The sequence below is a fragment of the Erinaceus europaeus genome, chromosome 2 (assembly GCF_950295315.1).
Source record: "Erinaceus europaeus chromosome 2, mEriEur2.1, whole genome shotgun sequence".
Classification (NCBI taxonomy): Eukaryota; Metazoa; Chordata; class Mammalia; order Eulipotyphla; family Erinaceidae; genus Erinaceus; species Erinaceus europaeus.
Genome location: NC_080163.1, coordinates 45,629,622 through 45,652,826, shown reverse-complemented (window position 1 = coordinate 45,652,826; position 23,205 = coordinate 45,629,622). Strand labels below are relative to the sequence as shown.

Below are 23,205 nucleotides of genomic sequence, written 5' to 3'. Positions count from 1 at the left end.
GGGGAAGGGAGAACTTTCTGTTGTTAAACAAAGAGCAAGTCAGCAGGAGCAAAGGGGGAAGGGGAGCTGTTCTTTAGACCAACTTCCTTCTTTAGAATCTTAATGGTAGACCTTGGAGTCAATACATGAAGTTTATAAACTCACAAAATATTCCCGAGATTATTATTCAGGGTTTAGGTGATTAATAATAACCACTAAGACTAGGGAGATGTCAAAGGAAACTACCAAGATGAGTGCTGGGCTAGAGGTGGGGACAGAAAATTCTTGGCATGAAGCGCTGGGCATATTTCATCATTCACCCTTACCAGACAAGCCTGGGGCGCCTGTGTCAACCGGGCATTGCCTTGGGCAGGGTGCCCTAGACGCCCTGTCAACATCCTTCCTGTTAAAGTTCCCTCTCCCAGCAACCTCCTTCATTGCAAAATTTCCCAGAAGGGTAGTGAGAGGGGGAAGAGAGGTGGGGAATGATCAGGGTTCAGAGAGGAGGAAACAGAGTAGCATTCACGGTTACATAAACTTGTAGAGTTCGCCAAAAAAGTTAGAATCATATGCGCGTGTGGAGCACCAAAAGTCGTGGCCTAGGAGAGAAGCACAAGTCCTTCCAGAGGTCTTGAAAGAAGCAGAAGCGCTGAGGAACTGTGTACCATGGTGAGTGCACGGATAAGCTGGGGATGCGGGTGGAAGGACAACCTCCAAGGAACCGTTGGGCATTTCTGATCTCCATTCTATTACCAGGTGCCCAGGCTCTGCCTTTTGCTGCTGCCGCTGCTGCCGCCGCTGCTGCAAGTCTCTGCGACCACACCAGAGCCCTGTGAGGTGGACGATGAAGATATCCGTTGCTTCTGCAACTTCACGGATCCGCAGCCGGACTGGTCCAGCGCCTTCCAGTGTGTAGCTGCGGTAGAGGTGGAGATCCGCGGTGGCGGCCGCAGCCTGGAACAATTTCTAAAGCACGCCAACACCGACCCCAAGCAGTATGTAGACGTGATCAAGGCTCTGCGCTTGCGGCGGCTCACTGTGGGCGCTGCACGGGTGCCTGCTCAGCTCCTGTTCAGCGCTCTGAACGCGCTCGGTTACTCGCGCCTCAAGGAACTGACGCTGGAGGACCTGGAGTTGACCGGCACGGTGCCACCGCTGCCTCTGGAAGCCCCAGGGCCTGCGCTCACCACCCTCCGTCTCCGGAACGTGTCGTGGGCAGAAGGAGGTGCCTGGTTCACTGAATTGCTGCAGTGGCTCAAGCCCGGCCTCAAGGTACTGAGCATCGCGCAAGCTCACTCACTGGCTTTCTCTTGCGCACAGCTTCCTACCTTCCAGACCCTCACCACCCTAGACTTGTCGGACAATCCTGGTCTGGGCCATCAGGGACTCACTGCGGCACTGTGTCCGCTCAAGTTCCCTGCTCTCCAGAGCCTAGCCTTGCACAACACGGGGGTGGAGACGCCCACCCGCGTGTGCCAGGCACTGGTGGCAGCAGGTGTGCAGCCCCAGAGCTTAGACCTCAGCCACAACGCTCTGCGGCCGGCTGCTGCCCCCGGCCCTCCCCCCTGCGTCTGGCCCAGCACTCTCAAGGATCTCTACCTGAGCTTTGCTGGGCTGGAGCATGTGCCTAAGGGACTACCAGCCAAGCTTAATAAACTTGACCTCAGCAGCAACCGGCTAAGCAGAGCCCCGAGTTCAGATGAACTGCCTGAAGTGAGTAAACTGATCCTGGATGGGAACCCTTATTTGGACCCCGAAGCCCATAAGCACCAAGACTCTACTAACTCTGGAGTTGTTCAAGCCTGTACTCGTTCAGCCCTGGCCTTGGGTATATCAGGAACTGCAGTGCTGCTTCAAGGAGCTGGGGTCTTTGCCTAAGACCCAGAGGAAAAGGAAGAATCGGTTCAGATTGCCAAGGATCCTGGGCAATCTCATCAGGACATCTCCAGGAGGTAGTGCAGTGGTAAAGTTTTGGACTCTCAAGCATGAGGTCCTGAGTTTGGTCCCCGGCAGCACATGTGCCAGAGTGATATCTGATTCTTTCTCTCTTCTCCTATCTTTCTCATAAATAAATAAAATCTTAAAAAATAAATAAATAGCTGGCTGTCTTAAAAATTGTTTCATTAAAAAAATCAAATTACTTCCTTGTTGTCTAGTCTACAGGAGCTTATTATTAGGCACAGTGCTAGAGGGGGAAAACATTAATTTAATTTACTATACTATTTTGGCTACCAGAGTTATTGCTGTGGCTCAGTTCCTACAGAATGACTCCACCAATCCTAGTGACTACTTTTTCCTTTTCTGACAGAGACAGAAAGACTAAGGAGTTAGGGGTTGAGATAGACACCGGCAGCACTGCTGTACCACTCATGAAACTTCTCCCTTGCAGGTGGGGGCCACAGGTTGAACCCACATTTTCCCACATAATGATGGGAGCTCTGTACCAGGTGCACTACTGAGGGATCCCAGAAACCATTATACTTATACTTTCATTATCCTGGGTCTGGGGAGACAGTGTAATGGTTATGCAAAAAACTTTCAAGCCTGAGGCTCTGAGATCCCAGGTTCAATTCCCAGCATCATCATAAGCCAGAGCTGAGCAGTGATCTGATCCTTCTCACTGTGTATCTCTTTCTGTATTTCTCTCATTAAATAAATATCCTAATTCCCTAGAAACCATAACTGCCCTGCTTGGGGAAAAAAAAAAACGCAGTGAAGCTTTGCCTGTCTAGAATTGCCTAGGAGAAACAATGGGTTTCTGTAGTGGGGAGTTTCTGAGCTGATTTCTGGCACCATCCTACAGTATACCTGAATGGTAAACATGAGGGGGAGAAACAGAATGTTTTCTCTTTGCTACATGAAGCCAGCAGGTTTCTTTCAAAGGTTATAAAAAAGTTATAAGGGAGTCAGGCGGTAGTGCAGCAGGTTAAGCACACATGGCGGGAAGTGCAAGTACCAGCGTAAGGATCCAGGTTCCAGCCCTGGGCACCCTACCTACAGGGGAGTCGCTTCATAAGCGGTGAAGCAGGTCTGCAGATGTCTTTCTCTGCCCTTCTCTGTCTTCCTCTCCTCTCTCCATTTTTCTCTGTTCCAGCCCCGGGCTCCCTACCTACAGGGGAGTCGCTTCACAAGTGGTGAAGCAGGTCTGCAAGTGTCTATCTTTCTCTCCCCTTCTCTGTCTTCCTCTCCTCTCTCCATTTCTCTCTGTCCTATCTAACAATGACGACATCAAAAACAACAACAATAATAACTACAACAACAATAAAAAAAAAACAAGGGCAACAAAAGGGAAAATAAATAAATATTAAAAATTTTTTAAAAAGGTTATAAAAATATGTCCTTATTTTCTCTTCTGCCATGCAGGGAAGAGGGAGGGACAGCTGTGATAACTGTCCTACATAAAGTAATTCCTGAGTTTCGCACATGTTTGTAGCATAAAGCTCCCTGCACACAGGTTCACCAGCTTTCACTGCACCATCTAGTGGTGGGCACAGGAGACTGATGCTAGAGGCTGTCACTAAGCAGTCCGTCTCTGAACCAGAAATCTTGTGTTTATATTGCATATATAACCATTTTTGGTTGGCTCTTTGATTTGTAAATACGGTAACATCTTAGATGTTTCACAACTTCCTAGACCCTTCAGAAGGTAATTAATAGAATGTGCCTTGGGAATCAAATTATCCCTGAGACCCAAGACACCAGCTCAGAGGTGCTATTCCTTCTAAGAGGAGGTAGCCATACCGACCAGAGAATCAAATAACTGCCTGGTGATAGCCTGGAGGAGGCATGGAAAGAAGTGTATCAACACAGCCTCTGGCCTGCAGCTCCCTTCTCCAGAATCATACAGATAAGAATAGTGAATATGATGGGAGTCAGGTGGTAGCGCAGCGGGTTAAGTGCAGGTGGCGCAAAATGCAAGGGCCAGCGTAAGGATCCTGGTTCAAGCCCCTGGCTCCCCACCTGCAGGGGAGTCACTTCACAAGCAGTGAAGCAGGTCTGCAGGTGTCTCTCTTTCTCTCCCCCTCTGTCTTCCCCTCCTCTCTCCATTCCTTTCTGTCCTATCCAACAACAACTACATCAATAACAAAACAAAAATAACTATAACAAGGACAACAAAAGGGAAGAAAGGAAGAAAGAAAGAAAGAAAGAAAGAAAGAAAGAAAGAGGGGAGTCGGGCTGTAGCACAGCGGGTTAAGCGCAGGTGGCGCAAAGCAGAAGGACTGGCATAAGGATCCCGGTTCGAACCCCGGCTCCCCACCTGCAGGGGAGTGGCTTCACAGGCGGTGAAGCAGGTCTGCAGGTGTCTATCTTTCTCTCCCCCTCTCTGTCTTCCCCTCCTCTCTCCGTTTCTCTCTGTCCTATCCAACAACGACAACAACAATAATAACAACAACAATAAAACAACAAGGGCAACAAAAGGGAATAAATAAATAAAATAAAATATTTAAAAAAAATTAAAAAAGAAAGAAAGAATAGTGAATACGATTAACATTGATGTGTGACATTGGTGGCTAAACTATAGACTCAAAGAAACATGGAGACAGCTAAATAAACTGCTGACTTCAGTTGCCAGGAGGTGGTGTTATCCCATAAAGTGTTGATCTGAAAGCATGGGGACCCAAATTTGATCCCTGGTGTTGTGCCAGAGTGATGCCCATGTGGGTTGCGGAGTAGTGCTGTATTATTACCTTTCCCTAAAATAAAAAGAATGAGATACCTCAGCATGTTAGAACACAGGAATTGTATATCTGAGGACCTAGGTTTAAGTCTTGGCACCACTATGTGCCAGGTCTGATCTCACCCTTTGTCTTCTATAAAAAACAAACAGGGATGGGAAATTGTTCCGTTGGCATAATGAGTGACTTGTATGGCTGAGAACCCTAGTTTGACTCCCAGGGTCACTTATGCCAGACAATTTTGAGAGTGGTATTCTGAATCCCCTCCCTTTCTGTTTAGATTTTTTTAAATCCTCAACAAAAAAACAAACAAAAAATAATCTCAAAGGTGTCACTTAGTGGTGGCATCATTAGTTTATGAAAGCTTAGATCCCTTTTCCGGCATTAAGAAAATATATATTTTTTACCAACGCAACGATTGCCACCTCAACATGCTTCACCTCAGACTGTGTCCAGAGAATTCACGTGTGGAATGACAACCCTTCAGCTTCATTACTCGGGTGAGACCTTTCCTTTTATAGTACACTCTAATTTCATCTCAGGTAGTTCACTTTCTAACAAAGTCCCATAACCTAGATATACACCAGTTTCTGTGAGAGAGAGCTTATGTGCACACATATCCATAAACTACTGCAAAATATATACCTGAAAGCAGTAGTACACTAGAGTTTGCAGTAAGTACCTCCCTAACACTTCCTCTCCACTATTCCAAGCTTGGGATCCATGATTGCTCAACAAATTGTTTGGCTTCGTATGTTAACTCTCTTTTCAATCACCAGGTTCCAGATGCCACCAGGATGCTGGCCAGGCTTCCCTGGATTGAAGACCCCACCAATGTGTCCTGGAGCTCGGCTTCCCCAGAGACACACCCTACTAGGGAAAGAGAGAGGCAGACTGGGAGTATGGACCGACCAGTCAACGTCCATGTTCAGCGGGGAAGCAATTACAGAAGCCAGACCTTCTACCTTCTGCAACCCTCAACAACCCTGGGTCCATGCTCCCAGAGGGATAGAGAATGGGAAAGCTATCATGGGAGGGGGTGGGTTATGGAGATTGGGTGGTGGGAATTGTGTGGAGTTGTACCCCTCCTACCTTATGTTTTTGTTCATTAATCCTTTATTAAATAAAAAATAAAAAAAGAAAAAATATATATATTTTTAAAAAAGTAACTTAAGGGGGCCTGGAAAGGGCTAGAAAAATAGCTCACTTGGACAGTGTTCCTGTTTTGCCATGCACAGTCAGGTTCAAGCCTGGTGCTTTCAGCACTGGGGGAAACTTTGGTAATGTATTCATGTTTTCTCTCTCTCTCTCTCTTTCCGTCTCGTACTCTCCCTCTTCCCTCCCTCCCCTCTCTCTTTCTCTCCAAAGATCCAGGTTCAATCCTCTAAACCACCGTAAGCCAGAGATGAGCAGTGTTCTGCAAAAAAATAAATAAATCATATCATATTTTTTAAATGTATTTCTTTATTGGGGAATTAATGTTTTACATTCAACAGTAAATACAATAGTTTGTACATGCATAACATTCCCCAGTTTCCCATATATCAATACAACCCCCACTAGGTCCTCTGTCATCCTTCATGGACCTATATTCTCCCCACCTACCCACCCCAGAGTCTTTTACTTGGGTTTGATATGCCAATTCCAGTTCAGGTTCTACTTGTGTTTTCTTTTCTGATCTTGTTTTTCAACTTCTGCCTGAGAGTGAGATCATCCCATATTCATCCTTCTGTTTCTGACTTATTTCACTTAACATGAATTTTTCAAGGTCCATCCAAGATGGGCTGAAAACGGTGAAGTCACCATTTTTTATAGCTGAGTAGTATTCCATTGTGTATATATACCACAACTTGTTCAGTCTCTGTCTTTCAATCTGAAAAGGTCAGCTTGACACAGTGAAGCCCTGAAAACAACAACAAAAATTCAACACCTACATTTTGATAGATACTAACCTCTTTTTTTTATTATCTTTATTTATTTATTGGATAGAGACAGTCAGAAATCAAGAGGAAGGAAGAACCAGAGAGAGAGAAAGACACCTGCTTTATCACTCACAAAGCTTTCCTCCTGTACGTGGGGACCGGGGGCTTGAACCTGGGTCCTTGCATATTGCAACAGGAGCACTCAACCAGTTGCGCCACCACCTGGCCCCTCCTCCTTCTTCTCCTTCTCCTTCTCCTTCTCCTTCTCCTTCTCCTTCTCCTTCTTCTCCTCCTCCTCCTTCTCCTCCTTCTCCTTCTTCTTTTTTAAATATTTATTTATTCCTTTTGTTGTCCTTGTTGTCTTATTGTTGTTCTGATGTCGTTGTTGTTGGATAGGAGAGAGGAGGGGGACAGAAAGATAGACATCTGCAGACCTGCTTCACTGCCTGTGAAGCGACTCCCCTGCAGGTGGGGAGCCGGGGCTCCAACCGGGATCCTTACTCCGGTCCTAGCACTCTGGGTCACGTGTGCTTAACCCGCTGCGCTACCGCCTGACTCCCTGACCTCTTCTTTAGTCACCTAACTTTCCACATCTTCATGCATCCCTGAGTTCCCCACCCCACTTTATTAGACGGAATAGTAATCATTCTCCAGAATTCTTCCGGAAAGTATTTCCTGATACTTTCCTCTGTCTTCCATACCCTGCATGATGGCCAAAGAGTCCCTCCACTGTGCTCTACTTAACTCACACCACTTAACCACACTGTGTTCAAAGTATCTTTACTGTCCCTCTCTCTAAATTTGCTAGCTTCTATAGAGTAGAAACATTGCTGGGGACCTGGTACACTTGGTTGAGGGTACTTGTTATAAAGCACAAGGACCCAGGTTTAAGCTTCCAGTCCTCACCTGCAGAGGGGAAGTTTGCTGAGCAGTGAAACAGTGCTGCTGATGTCTCTCTCCTTTTGTTATTGCCCCCTTCCCCCTCGATTTCTCTCTGTCTCTAGCCAATAAATAAAGTACAGAAAAGAAACATTATCCCTTTGAATGTCAGTAAAAATTCCATATCCAAAACACTTCTTATTCTTCCACATATGAGTCAGAAAATCTTTTTATTTATTTATTTATTCACTTTTGTTGCCTTTGCTGTTTTTTTTTAATTGTTGTAGTTATTATTGTTGTTGTTGTTGGATAGGACAGAGAGAAATGGAGAGAGGAGGGGAAGACAGAGAGGGGGAGAGAAAGACAGACACCTGCAGACCTGCTTCACCACTTGTGAAGTGACTCCCCTGCAGGTGGGGAGCCAGGGCTTGAACCAGGATCCTTATGCCGGTCCTTGAGCTTTGCGCCACCTGCGCTTAACCCGCTGCGCTACAGCCCGACTCCCGAGTCAGAAAATCTTTTAAAATAGTATTTATTTATTTTGCCTTCAGAGTTATCGCTGGGGCTTGGTGTCAGCACTACGAATCCACTGCTTCTGGAGGCCATTTTTCCTATTTTTGTTGCCCTTGTTGTTATTATTACGACTGCTATGTTGTTGGATAGGACAGAGATAAATGGAGAGAGGAGGGGAAGACAGAGGGGGGGAGAGAGAAAGATAGACACCAGCAGACTTGCTTCACCACTTGTGAAGTGATACACCTTGCAGGTGGGGAGCCAGGTACTCAAACCGGTCCTGTGCTTCGCGCCATGTGTGCTTAACCCGCTGCACTACCACCTGGCCCCAAAATAGTATTTATTAATGAGAAATAAAGAGAGTGAGAGGCAACCAGAGCATCACTCTGGCACATGTGTTAATGGGGACTGAATTCAGGACGTCATGCTTCAAGGGGTCAAAACTTTATCCCCGGGCGTCGGGTGGTGGTGCAGTGGATTAAGCGCACGTGGCGCAAAGCGCAAGAACCGGTGTAAGGATCCCGGTTCAAGCCCCCGGCTCCCCACCTGCAGGGGAGTCGCTTCATAGGCGGTGAAGTAGGTCTGCGGGTGTTTTTCTCTCCCCCTCTCTGCCTTCCCCTCCTCTCTCCATTTCTCTCTGTCCTATGCAGTAACGAACAACATCAACAATGGTAATAATAATAACCACAAGGAGGCTACAAGAACAAGGGCAACAAAAGGGGGGAAAAATGGCCTCCAGGAGCGGTGGATTCATGGTGCAGGCACCGAACCCAGCAATAACCCTGGAGGAAAAAAAAAACAAAAACAAAAACAACTTTATCCCCTGTGCTACATCCTAGGCTGCAAGAGTCAAAAACTCTTAAACTTTAATATAATTTATCATTAAATGGACTAACAATATAATGCAATCTTACCTCTAGCATTTTGTACAGTTATTTTAATTATTAAACTTTTAGAAAAAGTAGTGTTTAGGCTTGTAGGAGGGCAGGGGAAATAGCATGATGATTTTACAAAAAGACTCATATCTGAGACTCTAAAACCCCAAGTTCAACCCTCAGCACCACCATAAACCAGAGCTGAGCAGTGCTCAGGGGGAAAAAGAAAGAAAGAAAAAATACTTACAAGAAAAAGTACAGCTATTTTTTAAACTAAAAAATAAATCCTTCAGAAGGGCCAGGTGGTGGCATATCTGGTTTAATGCTCACAAGGACCCAGGTTCAAGACCCTGGTCCCCACTTGTAGGGGGAAACCTTCACAAGTGGTGAAGCAGGGCTGCAAGTGTCTCTTTGTATCTATCCCTTTTTATCTCTCCCTCCCCTCTCAATTTTTCTCTGTCTCTATGCAATAATAAATAAAGGTTTAAAAATTTAAGTATTAAATAGTCTTTATTTGATTATACACAAATCACACTAAAATGCCTTTCATTCATAAAAGGCAACATTTTAAAGGCATGGGATTTTAATACAATTGGCATATTTGAGACCAAGGGGATAAAGTGGATGCTGCCAACATATCTTCAGCCCTCTCTCTTTTACCTAGCTAAAGAACACAACTTGAAACAAAGGTCAATCTTCCTTTGTTCTGAGATAGTGAAAGGATTTCCACAGTATTTAATTACATCAACCAGTTATTTCGGGGTGTCTCTCTCCTTCTCCGGCAGGGTGTCCTCCAGGGGAAAGGTAACGGGCTGGTTCTTTCTCACTCACGACAGGGGTGACACGAAGTAAAAGACACCAGGGGACTCTTAGCATGAATCTAGAATCTGAGTCCTAGAGTCCCAGAATCCTAGAGTCCGTTTATTAGCAAAATTGACATGAGTTAAATAGAAAAGCAATGGAGATAATTATTGTTGAAATATGACAGAAATCACAGGTTTCTTAACAGTCAGCATTCCCCTAAGGTAGGGGGCTGGTATGACAGGAATTGATGAGATACAAGACAGTTATTCTCCATAACACAAGCAACTTAATTATCCAAAGGTATTTGAGAGAAGCATAGGGGTTAAAGCAGAAGGGTGAGACACAGAGAAGATGGATATCAAACAGCCGTATAGTTTGGAATTTCTCTTGTCTGGGGTCTGAGGTGTGTGATGAAGTGTGTGATAAGGTGTGTTCTTCTGAGATCAGAAGGTGACTTTGAATAAGTGAATCTGCAGCCATGTGGCCTGTGGTTAATGGAGGGAAGTACTGGGGTATCTGTGGGCCTGAGAGTCAAGAAGGAAAGAACCAAGTCTGAGTTTCTCCCCTTATGCTCACCTCGGTTGAGAGAGACTTACCAAGAGGTTATCTTCTCAGACCTCCATCCAAAGATGGGGTGGTTCTCCCTAAGCTCTGTCAGGCTTACACATGTTCCCAACACAGTTATATAAATCTAAACACAAAACCAATCTCCTGTAAGTTTTGAGATGGCATTCAGCATCTTTGAAAATTTGAGCACAAATCCAATTATGTTTTTACAAAGAGGAGGGTGATTGCAGTTGCTGAACTGGAATTATCAAAATCCAAATCGCTGATCATATTCATTTAACCACAAGCCAATCTGTATCCACTGCCCCGTCTCCTGGACCACAACCACAAGCCAATCTTATTTAAATAAGGATCGTCTGACTAAAGCATTGATCTGAATTCTGGTGTATGAGATCAATTTAAATATGGTACACACAAAAAACTCCTAAGACATTTCTATTCTGTAGTAAATAAAGCAGTGCCAACTATTACTCATTAGTCACTTTTTTGAGATAAGCTATCAACTCTGCTCTTTCTAATTTCTTCTTGATGCCAGCGAAGATCATTTTTGTTCCAGGGATGTATTTCTTGGGATTCTCCAAGTACTCCACCAGTGTCTCCTCTTCCCAAGAGATGTCTTTGTTCTTGTTGGCATTCGTGTAAGAGAATCCAGCAGCCTGACCTGTCTTTCGTCCAAAGAGACCATGGAGATTTAGTCCAGTCTTGTGTTTCCCTCCCTTTTCCATGGTATGGCACTGGGCACATTTCTGAACAAAAACTTCTGCCCTTATCAACATCACCCATTTTTAAATTGCTCTTTCCTCACGAGATAGCCAAATGCTACCGTTTACCAGCTAGACGTCTCACTCTTTCTAAAAAAAAAAAATTAATCAGGAAAAATAATTGAATAAGACATTAAAAAAAAAACTTCAGGAATTGGGGAGCTAGTTCATCCTGTTAGAGCATCAACTGACATGCCTGAGGCCCCAAAGGTCACAAGTTCAATTCCTGGCACCACCTTATGACAGAGCTGAGCAGTGCTCTCATAACCTCTCTCCATTCTCTCTTATTCTCTATCTCAAAATAAATAAATTTTTAAAAATACATTTTTTATTTTTTAACTTATTTTTAATTATCTTTATTGGATAGAGACAGCCAGAAATCAAGAGGAAAGAGGGAGACATGAAGGGAGAGAGACAGAAAGACACCTCCAGCCCTGCTTCACCACTAGTGAAGCTTTCCCCCTGCAGGTGGAGACTAGGGACTTGAACCTGGGTCCTTGAGCATTGTAACGTGTATGCTTAACCAGGTAAGTCCCCACCTAGCCCCCTAACATATATCTTTTAAAAACCCTCTTCAGGTAGACCAGGAGGTGGCACAGTGGATAAAGCATCAGATTCTCAGATTCATTCATTCATTCATTCATTCATTCATTCATTCATTCATTCATTTATTTTACCTCCAGGGTTAATGCTGTGACTTGGTACCTGCTGCTAGTGGCCTCTCCCCCATTTTTTTATGATAGAACAGAGATAAATTGAGAGGCAAGGAGGAGATAGAGAGGGAGAAAGACAGACACCTGCAGATCTGCTTCACCTCTCATGAAGCTTCCCCTTTGTAGGTAGAGACTGGGGGTTCAAACCAGGGTCCTTGCACATGGTAACATGTGTGCTCAACCAGGTACACCACTGCCTACTCCCCCAAAGCACTGGACTCAAGCAGGAAATTCTCATTTTGATTCTTAGCATCTCCTGTGCCAGAGTAGTGCCCTGGTTCTATCTCCCTATCATTAATTAATAAACTAAAGTCTCTTCAAACTAAAAAGATTCCACAGGAGATGCTAAAAATTTGTGAAATAAGTTTCACATCTACTTTTTTTTTGGATTCCCAATCTCTTTTTTTTTAATTTTAAATATTTTATTTATAAAAAGGAAACATTGACAAAGCTGTAGGATAAGAGGGGTGCAACTTCTCACAATTCCCACCACCAGACCTCCACATCCCATCCCTCCCTTGACAGCTTTCCTGTTCTTTTTAAAAAATATTTATTTATTTATTTTCCCTTTTATTGACCTTGTTGTTTAACATTGTTGTGGTTATTAATGTCTTTGTTGTTGGATAGGACAGAGACAAATGGAGAGAGGAGGGGAAGATAAAGAAGGGGAAAGAAAGACAGACACCTGCAGACCTGCTTCACTGCCTGTGAAGTGACTCCCCTATAGGTGGGGAGCTGGGGGCTCGAACCGGGATCCTTGTGCTTTGCAACACACACGTTTAACCCACTGCGCCACCGCCCGACTCCCAGTAGCTTTCCTATTCTTTACCTCTCTGGGAGTATTGACCCAAGATCATTGTGGGATGCAGAAGGTTGAAGGTCTGGCTTCTGTAACATCTACTTTCAAGGGCAAAGCAAGACCAGTGCCTGATGACACATTTATCAACCACAGGCTTGGTCACCAGAGCTGAGACGTTACTAGTTGTCTGTGACTTCATCTCTGATGTCTGAGTCCTTCCTTCCCTCTTTACCGAGCTTTGCAGATGGGCATCCCCTCGACTCTCCAAGACAATTCAAAAGCAGAGCCTCCTGCTCTTAGCTCCAGGTGTACAACTTTACCTTCAACCAGGGGTCAAAGTGCACACACTACAAAAGATAGCAACCACCCAACTCAAGTCTATTTCTCAACCTGAACATGATGGTTTGTGTTGTTCTGGTGACCCTGTCAAGGTCTGAGTCTCCAGTCCAGGTGGGTCACACAGGCTTCTAGGCAAAACACAGCTGGCAGCCACCACCAGGTGTCTCTCCTTGACCTGCACAGGTGAGAGAAGATCTAGCAATGAAGAGTGTCTGTTCTACCAGTGCCCAAAACTGGCAGGCCCAGCTCTGAGTGGATCTAGGACTCATCTGCACTGGGATGGGACAGAGGCACAAAACAGGATAGTACCCCCAGTCAGTACAGTGACTCCTGCATGGTTGTCCTGAGCAGAAAACCAGGCAGGCTCACCTGTCTGCTCTGAGCAGAGCCTATATCTCCATGGGATGACCTGGGAATCACTGTCCTCCCAGAGTCACTTGATCAGGTGTGAAACATTTCTATTATCAGAGAATTAACTACCACAAGCTGCTTCTTACATTAGGACCGGAAGATAATTCACCCAGTAGGGTGCAGATCCTGTCATGTGCTTTGCCCTGATTCCAACCCTGACACCACAAAGGAGTGTCACCACACTAAGGAAAGCTCTAGTGCTGTGGTATCTCTCCATGTGTGTGTGTGTGTGTGTATGTGTGTGTGTCTTAAATAGCAATGAAGAGGCCTGGGAACAGTTCTTCTTCTAGCGTTTGCCCTTCTTCCATAGCCAGTCAACAGCGTCAGGTTGAGCCTGATGTAAAGTTTCGAGACCTCCTTTGAATCTGGAGAGGTGGCAGTTGTTGACTATGTGGGTCATAGTCTGTCTGTAGCCGCAGGGGCAGTTCGGGTCGTCTCTGGCTCCCCAGCGATGGAACATAGCGGCGCACCGGCCATGGCCTGTTCGATAGCGATTGAGGAGGGCCCAATCATATTGTGCTAGGTCAAAGCCGGGTTGACGCTTGCAGGGGTCTGTGATGAGGTGTTTGTTCTTTACCTCAGCTGACTGCCAACTCTGTTTCCAAGAGTCTGGAACAGAGAAGTTCAGTGTAGGCGTAGGAGACCAGATTGGGTGACGAGACGTCAAGCGTTGGACAGGGTGGGCGAAGATATCCGCGTATATTGCCAGGTCCGGTCGAACATAGACGTGGGAAATGAACTTAGATGCTGCTGCACCCCGACGAATATCTGGCGGGGCGATGTTGCTAAGAACTGGCAGCCATGGAACTGGGGTGGAATGGATGGTTCCAGAAATTATCCTCATGGAGGAATATAATTTGGAATCGATCAAGTGGACATGGGGGCTACGGAACCATACTGGGGCACAGTATTCTGCAGTGGAATAGCATAATGCCAGAGATGATGATCGTAGTGTGGAAGCGCTCGCGCCCCATGAGGAGCTGGCCAGTCTTGCAATGATGCTATTCTTCGTGCCCACCTTTGCTGCAGTTTTTATGAGATGTTCGTGAAATGACAGAGTGCGATCGAGAGTAACGCCAAGATAGACTGGCTGGGCTTCATGCCGGATTCTCGTATCGCCAAGCTGCACATTAGGCTCACGCGAGGCCGAGGCATGGTGTAGATGGAAAACAGATGATACCGTTTTAGCTAGGGATTAGTCGCCATTTTTTACAGTAATCAGATATCAGAGACATATCTTTCATGAGTGTTTCCTCAAGGATGTCAAACTTGAATGCCTGAGTTGCACAGCAGATGTCATCGGCGTAGATGAACTTTCTTGAAGAAGATTTCACTGGGAACAGTGAAATCACATGAAAGGGACCCTGGACTACTTCAGTGTTAAAGATGGGATTCAGGATCTCACACATGAAAAGCATGAATGTACTGTGCCATTGAGATATTGAACTGCTATGCCGTGACCATGGCTCCTCTTACATATTAAAATACTTAATGCAACAAAAATAAAAAGTATAGGCTAATATCCCTAATGAATATAGATGCTAAGATAAACAACAAAATTCTAGCTGACTGCATACATCAAGAAGATTGTGCACCATGACCAGTTTTTTTTAAATTTTTATTATCTTTATCTACTTACTGGACAGAGATAGCTAGAAACTGAGAGGGAGAGAGACAGCTGCAGCCCTGCTTCACCACTTGCAAAGCTTTCCCCCTTCAGGTGGTGACTGGGGAACTCAAGCCTGGGTCCTTGAGCATTGTAACATGTGGGCTCAACCAAGTGTGCCACTACTAGGCCCCCCTGGGCTGCACTTCTTACATTTATTTATTTATTGGATGGAGAGAAAAAGTGAGAGAATAGGGGAAGATAGAAGACAGAAAGGGAGACACCTACAGCACTGTTATACCAGTCTCAAAGCTTCCCCCCCTGCAGGTGGGGAATGGGGGCTTGAAACCAGATCCTTGCTTATTGTAACGTGTTCACAACTGGGTGTACCACCACCTGGCCTCTTATTTATTTATTATTTTATTTTTTACAAGAACACTGCTCATCTATGTTTTGTTTTGTTTTTGCCTCCAGGATTATCACTGGGGCTCAGTGCCAGCATTATGAATCCACTGCTCCTGATGGTCATATATTTTTTTATTTTCTTGGATAGGACAGAGAGAAATTGAGCAAGAAGGGGGGATAGAGAGAAACATGGACTTCTGCAGACCTGCTTTGCAGTTTGTGAAGCATACCCGCTGCTAGTGGGGAGTGGGGAGCTTGGACCCAGATCCTTGCACTTAGTACTATGTTGGTATGCATGAGACCCCTTCTGTTTCATTTGGTTTAAATCCCCCCTCCTTAACACTATTCTATTTACATAACCACTGCATTCTATTTACATAACCACTGTTAACAAGCACGACCCTCCCTCCAGGGCATTGGTGGTTCAGTGATAGGATTCTTACCTGCTCCGCCCCCTCTCCTTGTCACACCCTGATCCTCTCCTTGTCACACTCTGATTTTCACCAGTCACTTTTCTCTCCACCCTCCTTATGTCACATCCTGTTTCCACCCTACTTGGCAAGTTTATATAAAGACAGCATTGTGAGTTTTAGGGTACCTTTAGTTTAGCTTAGCTCGGCTTAGATTGTGCTGCGTCCTGCATGAATAAAGAGATACTGCCTACAGCTCAACCATGAGTCCCTGGTCATCTGTTACCCGCCCGTGAAGCCAGCCCGGTGAAAACAACATAGCCTGGCGAAAACAACAGTACTATGTGCACGTAACCCCATGTGTCACTGCCCGGTTCCCCTCAGCTCTTGTTTATGATGGTGCTGGGGATTGAACCTGGGACTTTGAAGCCTTGGGCATAGAAGTCATTTTACCATAACCATTATGTTCTCTCCCTCACTCCTTACATTTTTTTATGATTTATTTTTAATTTTTAAAAATTTATTTATTTATTTTGGATAGAAGCAGAGAGAAATTGAGTGGGAAGAGGGAGACAGAGGGAGAGATAGAGATACCTGCAGCCCACTTCACCTTTTGTAGAGCTTCCCCACTGCAAGTGGGGGCCACGGCCTTTAACCTGGGTCCTTGTGCACTGTTCTTCTTCTAACATTTGCCCTTCTTCCGTAGCCAGTCAACAGCGTCAGGTTGAGCCTGATGTAAAGTTTCGAGACCTCCTTGTGCACTGTAATGTGTGCACTCAACCAGGTGTGCCACCAGCCAGCCCCTTATGATTTACTTTTTTATTTCATATGGGATTGAGCTGAGGTGGGGAGAGGAGCTAGGACACACCTATTTCTTGTTCTAATTTTCTTGAGAGTGTACTATCCTGCTGGGGAATTATGCAGATGCAGTCACATCTGCCAAGCTGTCCCCTCAGGCTTTGCCACTTCTCGCGACATTCTCGCAGTGCCTTTTTCAACCAATCCTGTCCCGACATGTCACTCCTGGCTGTTGCTCTATAAAGCCCTTCTTCTTCTTCCATCCCTTGTCTCTCTTGCCTGCTTTTCACATTTGTGATTAGACAAGGGAGGGTGGTCCAGGAGGCGGCCATTTTTGCTACCTCCTCATGGCCCAAACCACTGCACTCTCACCCAACTCTGAGGTGCCCGTGGAAATAAAGATTTGTGTTCCCTCTTTGCTCCGGATCTCCTCTCTCTCTTCTCTGTGGCTGCTTGACACTATCCTTTAAAATTTTTTATTGTGTATTTATTTATTGGATAGCTAGAAATCAAGAGAGAAGGGAGTGATAGAGATAGAGAGATACCTGCAACACTGCTTCACCCCTCACAAAACTTCCCCCCGGGCAGATGGGGACTAGGATGAACCCAGGTCTTAACACATTTATGCTCAACCAGGTGCACCACCACCCTGCCTGTGTATACTATCCTTTTCTTTCTTTCTTTTTTTTTGATGTTTATTTTTTAATTTAATTTTTTATTTATAAAAAGGAAATATTGACTAAAACATAGGATAAGAGGTATACAACTCCACACAATTCCCACCACCAGAACTCCATATCCCATCCCCTCCCCTGATAACTTTACTATTCTTTAACCCTCTGGGGGCAAGGACCCAATGTCATTGTGGGATGCAGAAAGTGGAAGGTCTGGCTTCTGTAATTGCTTCCCTACTGAAAATGGGTGTTGACAGGTCGGTCCATACTCCCAGCCTGTCTTTCACTTTCCCTAGTGGGGAAGGGCTCTGGGGAGTCAGAGCTCCAGGACACATTGGTGGGGTTGTCTATCCAGGGAAGTCGGTCAGCATCCTGCTAGCATCTGGAACCTGGTGGCTAGAAAGAGAGTTAACATACAAAGCCAAACAAACTGTTGACCAATCATGGACCTAAAGTGCAGATGAAGAGTTGGGGGCCCTCCATTTTGTAGCTAGCTAGTAGGCATATTTTACTTATATTCCAAAGGGCCTGTGGCTATAATAGTGTTTTTTTTTTTTTTTTTTTTTTGCCTGAGCCTGAAATCTGATATGCAGGTGGATCCTAATTATTGTCTGGGGAGGTGTTGTCATGGCTGGAAGAAGGACCAGAAAGCTGCATCAGGGAAGATGTTGTGTATGGTGATGTTGTGTATGATACAGCAGATCTTAACAAAGGGATATTTCAAAGTTAACTAACTCAATTGCCAAATAATGTGATTATAGCAAAAATTATCTATTGCCTTCTTAAACCCTAAGACAGCAGGAACCTCCTGCTTCTTCTTTAGATCCTATATTTCCCCAGTCCTGGAACCTCTAGGGTGGGGCTCACTTTCTTGCATGCTTCTCTCAATTCATACCAAATGACACTGCATCCGCTGATCCCAACCTAATCAACGCAAGGAGTACCACCTCAGCATGCTTCACTTCAGACTGTGTCCAGAGATGCCAGACATGGAATGTCAACCCTTCAGCCTCATTACTCTGGTGAGACCTTTCCTTTCATAGTATTCTCTAATTCCATTCCAGGAGGTTCAATTCCTAACAAAATCCCAAACCTAGATATAGACCAGGTCCCATAAGATAGAGCATACGTTCACATGTATCCATAAATTAGGGCAAAATATATACCTGAAAGCAAAAATATACAATAGTCTGTAGTGAGTCAGTATAAAGTTCATAATGAAGTAGTGTCTACTTAGACTTAGATACCCTCCTCACCTACTTCCTGTTACAGTTCTCTCACTCACTCCAAAGCTAACCTCATCAAAGCAAGAACCACAAAACTGAATAAGGGCAAGAGACTGGTCACTTAGTCACTATCAGGCCACCCCATCACCTGGGGCCTTATTGGGGAGTCCTGAGATTCCCAAACAGACATGATGGGACTAGACCTCGAATAAATCTCCCTCTTCGGGTGTGGGGTCAAAGGAACCCTCCTGCACTGCTGGTGGGAATGTCAATTGGTCCAACCTCTGTGGAGAACAGTCTGGAGAACTCTCAGAAGGCTAGAAATGGACCTACCCTATGACCCTGCAATTCCCCTCCTGGGGATATATCCTAAGGAACCCAACACATCCATCCAAAAAGATCTGTGTACACATATGTTCTTGGCAGCACAATTTGTAATAGCCAAAACCTGGAAGCAACCCAGGTGTCCAACAACAGATGAGTGGCTGAGCAAGTTGTGGTATATATACACAATGGAATACTACTCAGCTGTAAAAAATGGTGACTTCACTGTTTTCAGCCGATCTTGGATGGACCTTGAAAAAATCATGTTGAGTGAAATAAGTCAGAAACAGAAGGATGAATATGGGATGATCTCACTCTCAGGCCAAAATTGAAAAACAAGATTAGAAAAGAAAACACAAGTCGAACCTGAAATGGAATTGGAGTATTACACCAAAGTAAAAGACTCTGGGGTGGGTGGGTGGGTGGGTGGGGAGAATACAGGTCCACGAAAAATGATGAATGACATAGTGGGGGTTGTATTGTTAAATGGGAATCTGGGGAATGTTATGCATGTAAAAAAAAAAAAAGAAGTAGAAACGCAAAGCAGAAATTGACTGAGTTTGGAGTATGGCACCAAAGTAAGAAAGCAGAAGTATACTAGAGTTTGCAGTGAGTACCTCCCTAATACTTCCTCTCCACTTTTCCAAGCTTTGGGTCCATGATTGCTCAACAATTTGATTGGCTTTGTATGTTAACTCTCTTTTCAGTCACCAGGTTCCAGGTGTCATCAGGATGCCGGCCAGACTTCCCTGGATTGAAGACCCCACCAATGTGTCCTGGAGCTCAGCTTCCCCAGAGACCCATCCTACTAGGGAAAGAGAGAGGCAGACTGGGAGTATGGACCGACCAGTCAACGCCCATGTTCAGCGAGGAAGCAATTACAGAAGCCAGACCTTCTACCTTCTGCAACCCTCAACAACCCTGGGTCCATGCTCCCAGAGGGATAGAGAATGGGAAAGCTATCGGGGGAGGGGGTGGGATATGGAGATTGGGCGGTGGGAATTGTGTGGAGTTGTACCCCTCCTACCCTATGGTTTTGTTAATTAATCCTTTCTTAAATAAAAAAAAAAATTAAAAAAAAATCTCCCTCTTCATTGTTACCAATCATTCCTAGCAGGAACAACATAATAGACCCATTTGTGGACCCCCATAGGACCTTGCACTCAACTTGGATCAACAATGGTAGAGAATGTTCCATCCTCCCTTCAGAGGCTGGACAATATACTCTATGCTACACCTGAGGAAGATGGGTCCTGATATTGGGGCAGCTTGGAATGTTCCTACTTATGACCACAGAATGTGAGCTCAGATCTACAGGGATGCAGAGGTCACAAAGGCTCCTAAGCTGAATATGGGCCCCAGATCACATCAAATCAATGGTGTTTACAGTCAACAATATTTATACCCCTTTCCCATATTTGGGAGCTACTCTCTTCCCTGATCCAGCTTCCTGGTCCTTCTACTATTCTTTTCTAATGAACTTCCTCTAATATTCTGAGAGAGACAGAGAGGCCAGAGCAGTACTCAGGTACATTTGACATGAGAGATCTGAGACCTTTAGTCCTGCAAATTTTGTGTTTTGTCAGATGAGCTATTTTCCCCACTAAGCTTCTTTTTAAATTTTTTTATAAATATTTATTTATTCCCTTTTGTTGCCCTTGTTGTATTGTTGTTGTTATTGATGTCGTTGTTGGATAGGACAGAGAGAAATGGAGAGAGGAGGGTAAGAGATAGAGATGGAGAGAAAGATAGACACCTGCAGACCTGCTTCACCACTTGTGAAGCGACTCCCCTGCAGGTGGAGAGCTGAGGGCTCAAACTGGGACCCTTATGCCGGTCCTTGGGTCCTTGCGCTTTGCGCCACCTGTGCTTAACCCGATGTGCTACTCCCCGACTCCCCCCAGTCAGCTTCTTAAATCTGATTAATTCCAAGCACTCTTTATTAGAGTCCTTTCTCTACTCTATGCCATATTCAAGGATCTTGACATACAAAGATAAATCTGAAATACCCATGTCTGAAATACCCATGTCCTCAGGAAATTCTCAATCCAGTGAAAGAGACACATATAAAAAAGATAGCTGTGATACAATGAGTGGAAGAAAGCAATTCCAAGAAGGAGGGGTGACCCTCCAGATTAGTGTATTACAAGGAGGCAATGTGGAAATTATTGATAAATCCTTGTGAGTGAGGGTGCAAACCAGCCCAGAACAGCAGTGGCCACAGGGTTTAAGGGAGGAGGGGCAAAGATGGCTTCAAGAGCTCTGACAGATGCATAACAGACAGTCCTAGGATACCTGGATGTGCGTGAAGAGCTGCCCTAGACTTCTGGGTTAGGGGATAGTTTCACTCAGGGTTATGAGAATACAAAAGGCAAAAAAAAAAAAAAAGGTTGGGATAACAGCACTTCAGAATTTTAAATGTTTCTAGGGACTCAGTGAGACATCCTGACCTTGAGGGTCTAGATCTGACAAAAACAGATTTAGACTAGATCTCAATTTGGGAACCAGATGTATAGAAATGCTTGTGAAGTCATGGTCTTGGGAAGTTGACTCATCCCTGGTAGGGATAATGCAAGAATGGAGAGTTCTATAAAAGGAGACTTGGAAAACATTAGTCATCATTTAATATTGAAATCAACATTTAGAATTTTTTTGAGGGGAGGGACACACCATACTGATTCTGCAAAAGGACTTTCATGCCTGAGGCTCCAAAGCTCCTCTTTCAGTCCCCAAAACCACTACAGCCAGAGCTGAGCAGTGCACTAGTTAAAAAAAATATATATATATATATATGCATATATATGTATATATGCTGTCCACCTGGCAAGGGCCATCTTATTTCAGTGCCTCTAACATGTAAGAGTCCTCAAAAGGGACTTGGATATAGAAAAACAAAATTAGGTCAAAATGGATCAAAGATATGAATATTAGAACTGAAACTATAAAATACATAGAAGAACATATTGGTGAAACATTTCAGAACCGTAACATTAAAGACGTATTTGGAGACTCCACTCCATGGGCAAGGGGAAAAAAAAAAAAAGAACAAATGGGACTATGTCAAATTAAAAAAATCCTACATATCAAAAGAAAATTCCATAAAGATAAAAAGGAAACCCAGCAAATGGGAAAATATATTTGCACACTACATTTCAGTCAAGTGGTTGATATCAAGCATCTATAAAGAACTTATACAGCTCAACAAAATGAAAAAGAACAGCCCAGTAAAGAAGTGGGCAGGGGGCTGGGTGATGGCGCACTTAGTTGAGCATATATGTTACAATGTGCTAGGACCGGGGTTTAAGCCCCCAGTCCCCACTTACAGGGGAAAGGCTTCATAAGTGGTGAAGCAGTGCTGCAGGTGTTTCTCTGTCTCCCTACCCCTCTGTCTCCCCATTCCCTCTCAATTTCTAGTTGGCTCAACCCAATAAATAAATAAAGATAATTAAAAAAAAAGAAGTGGGCAAAAGAGTGGTCTGGGAGATGGCACAGTGGATAAAGCATTGGACTCTCAAGCATGTGACCCTGAATTCAATCCCTGGCAGCACATGTACCAGAATGATGTCTGGTTATTTCTTTCCTCCTATCTTTCTCATTAATAAGTAAGTAAAATCTTTAAAAAAAACTTTAGAGAAGAAGTGGGCAGAAGATATAAATAGAGGGTTCTCTAAAGAAGAGATACACACGGCCCACAGACATATGTGGAAATTCTCCAGTTCACTCATCATTAGAGAAATGAACATTAAAACCACATTGAGATTCCACCTCACACCTGTGGGAATGGAATCCATTCATCAATAAACGAAAGTGTTGGAGAGGAGAGGAGAGGAGAGGAAGGAGAAAGAGAGAGAAAGAGAGAGAGAGAGAGAGAGAGAGAGAGAGAGGGAGAGAAGCTCTATTACATTGCTAGTGGGAATGAAAATTAGTGCAGCCATTATAAAAAACAGTATGGCCCCCACACTTATGGACATCTAATCTTTGACAAAGGTGCCCAGACTATTAAATGGGGAAAGCAGAGTCTCTTCAACAAATGGTGTTGGAAAAAATGGCTTGAAACATGCAGAAGAATGAAACTGAACGACTATATTTCACCAAATACAAAAGTAAATTCCAAGTGGATCAAGGACTTGGATGTTAGATCAGAAACTATCAGATACTTAGAGGAAAATATTGGCAGAAGTCTTTTCTGAATAAATTTTAAAGACATGTTCATAGCAGTTTTATTCACAACAGCAAAAACTTGGAAACAACCAAAATGCCCTTGACAGATGACTGTATAAAAAAGTTATGAGACATATACTCAATGGAATATTATTTAGCAATGAAAAGATGATATTTTGTCCTTTGGAATAAAGTGGATGGGGGAGTCGGGCTGTAGCGCAGCGGGTTAAGCGCAGGTGGTGAAAACCACAAGGACTGGCATAAGGATCCCGGTTCGAACCCCGGCTCCCCACCTGCAGGGGAGTCGCTTCACAGGCGGTGAAGCAGGTCTGCAGGTGTCTATCTTTCTCTCCCCCTCTCTGT

The 23,205-nt window shown here is 44.5% G+C and overlaps 1 protein-coding gene and 1 pseudogene across 3 annotated transcripts in view; one reads left to right on the top strand and one right to left on the bottom strand.

Annotated features, from left to right (window-relative positions):
- Positions 1 to 414: 414 nt before the first annotated feature.
- CD14 (CD14 molecule) overlaps positions 415 to 23,205 on the top strand; it is a 247,120-nt gene continuing 224,329 nt past the window's right edge. The window contains exons 1-3 of one of the 3 annotated variants that reach the window (XM_060179480.1): positions 415 to 648; positions 736 to 2,084; positions 23,049 to 23,164. In XM_060179480.1, coding sequence (XP_060035463.1) covers positions 646 to 648; positions 736 to 1,857 — 1,125 coding nt within the window. In that variant the 5' untranslated portion in view covers positions 415 to 645 and the 3' untranslated portion in view covers positions 1,858 to 2,084; positions 23,049 to 23,164. Of the gene's footprint in view, positions 649 to 735; positions 2,085 to 4,150; positions 5,058 to 23,048; positions 23,165 to 23,205 lie in introns of those variants that run through there. The other 2 variants (XM_060179496.1, XM_060179489.1) reach the window with 2 other exon arrangements.
- LOC103108561 (cytochrome c-like) lies at positions 10,591 to 10,998 on the bottom strand (annotated as a pseudogene).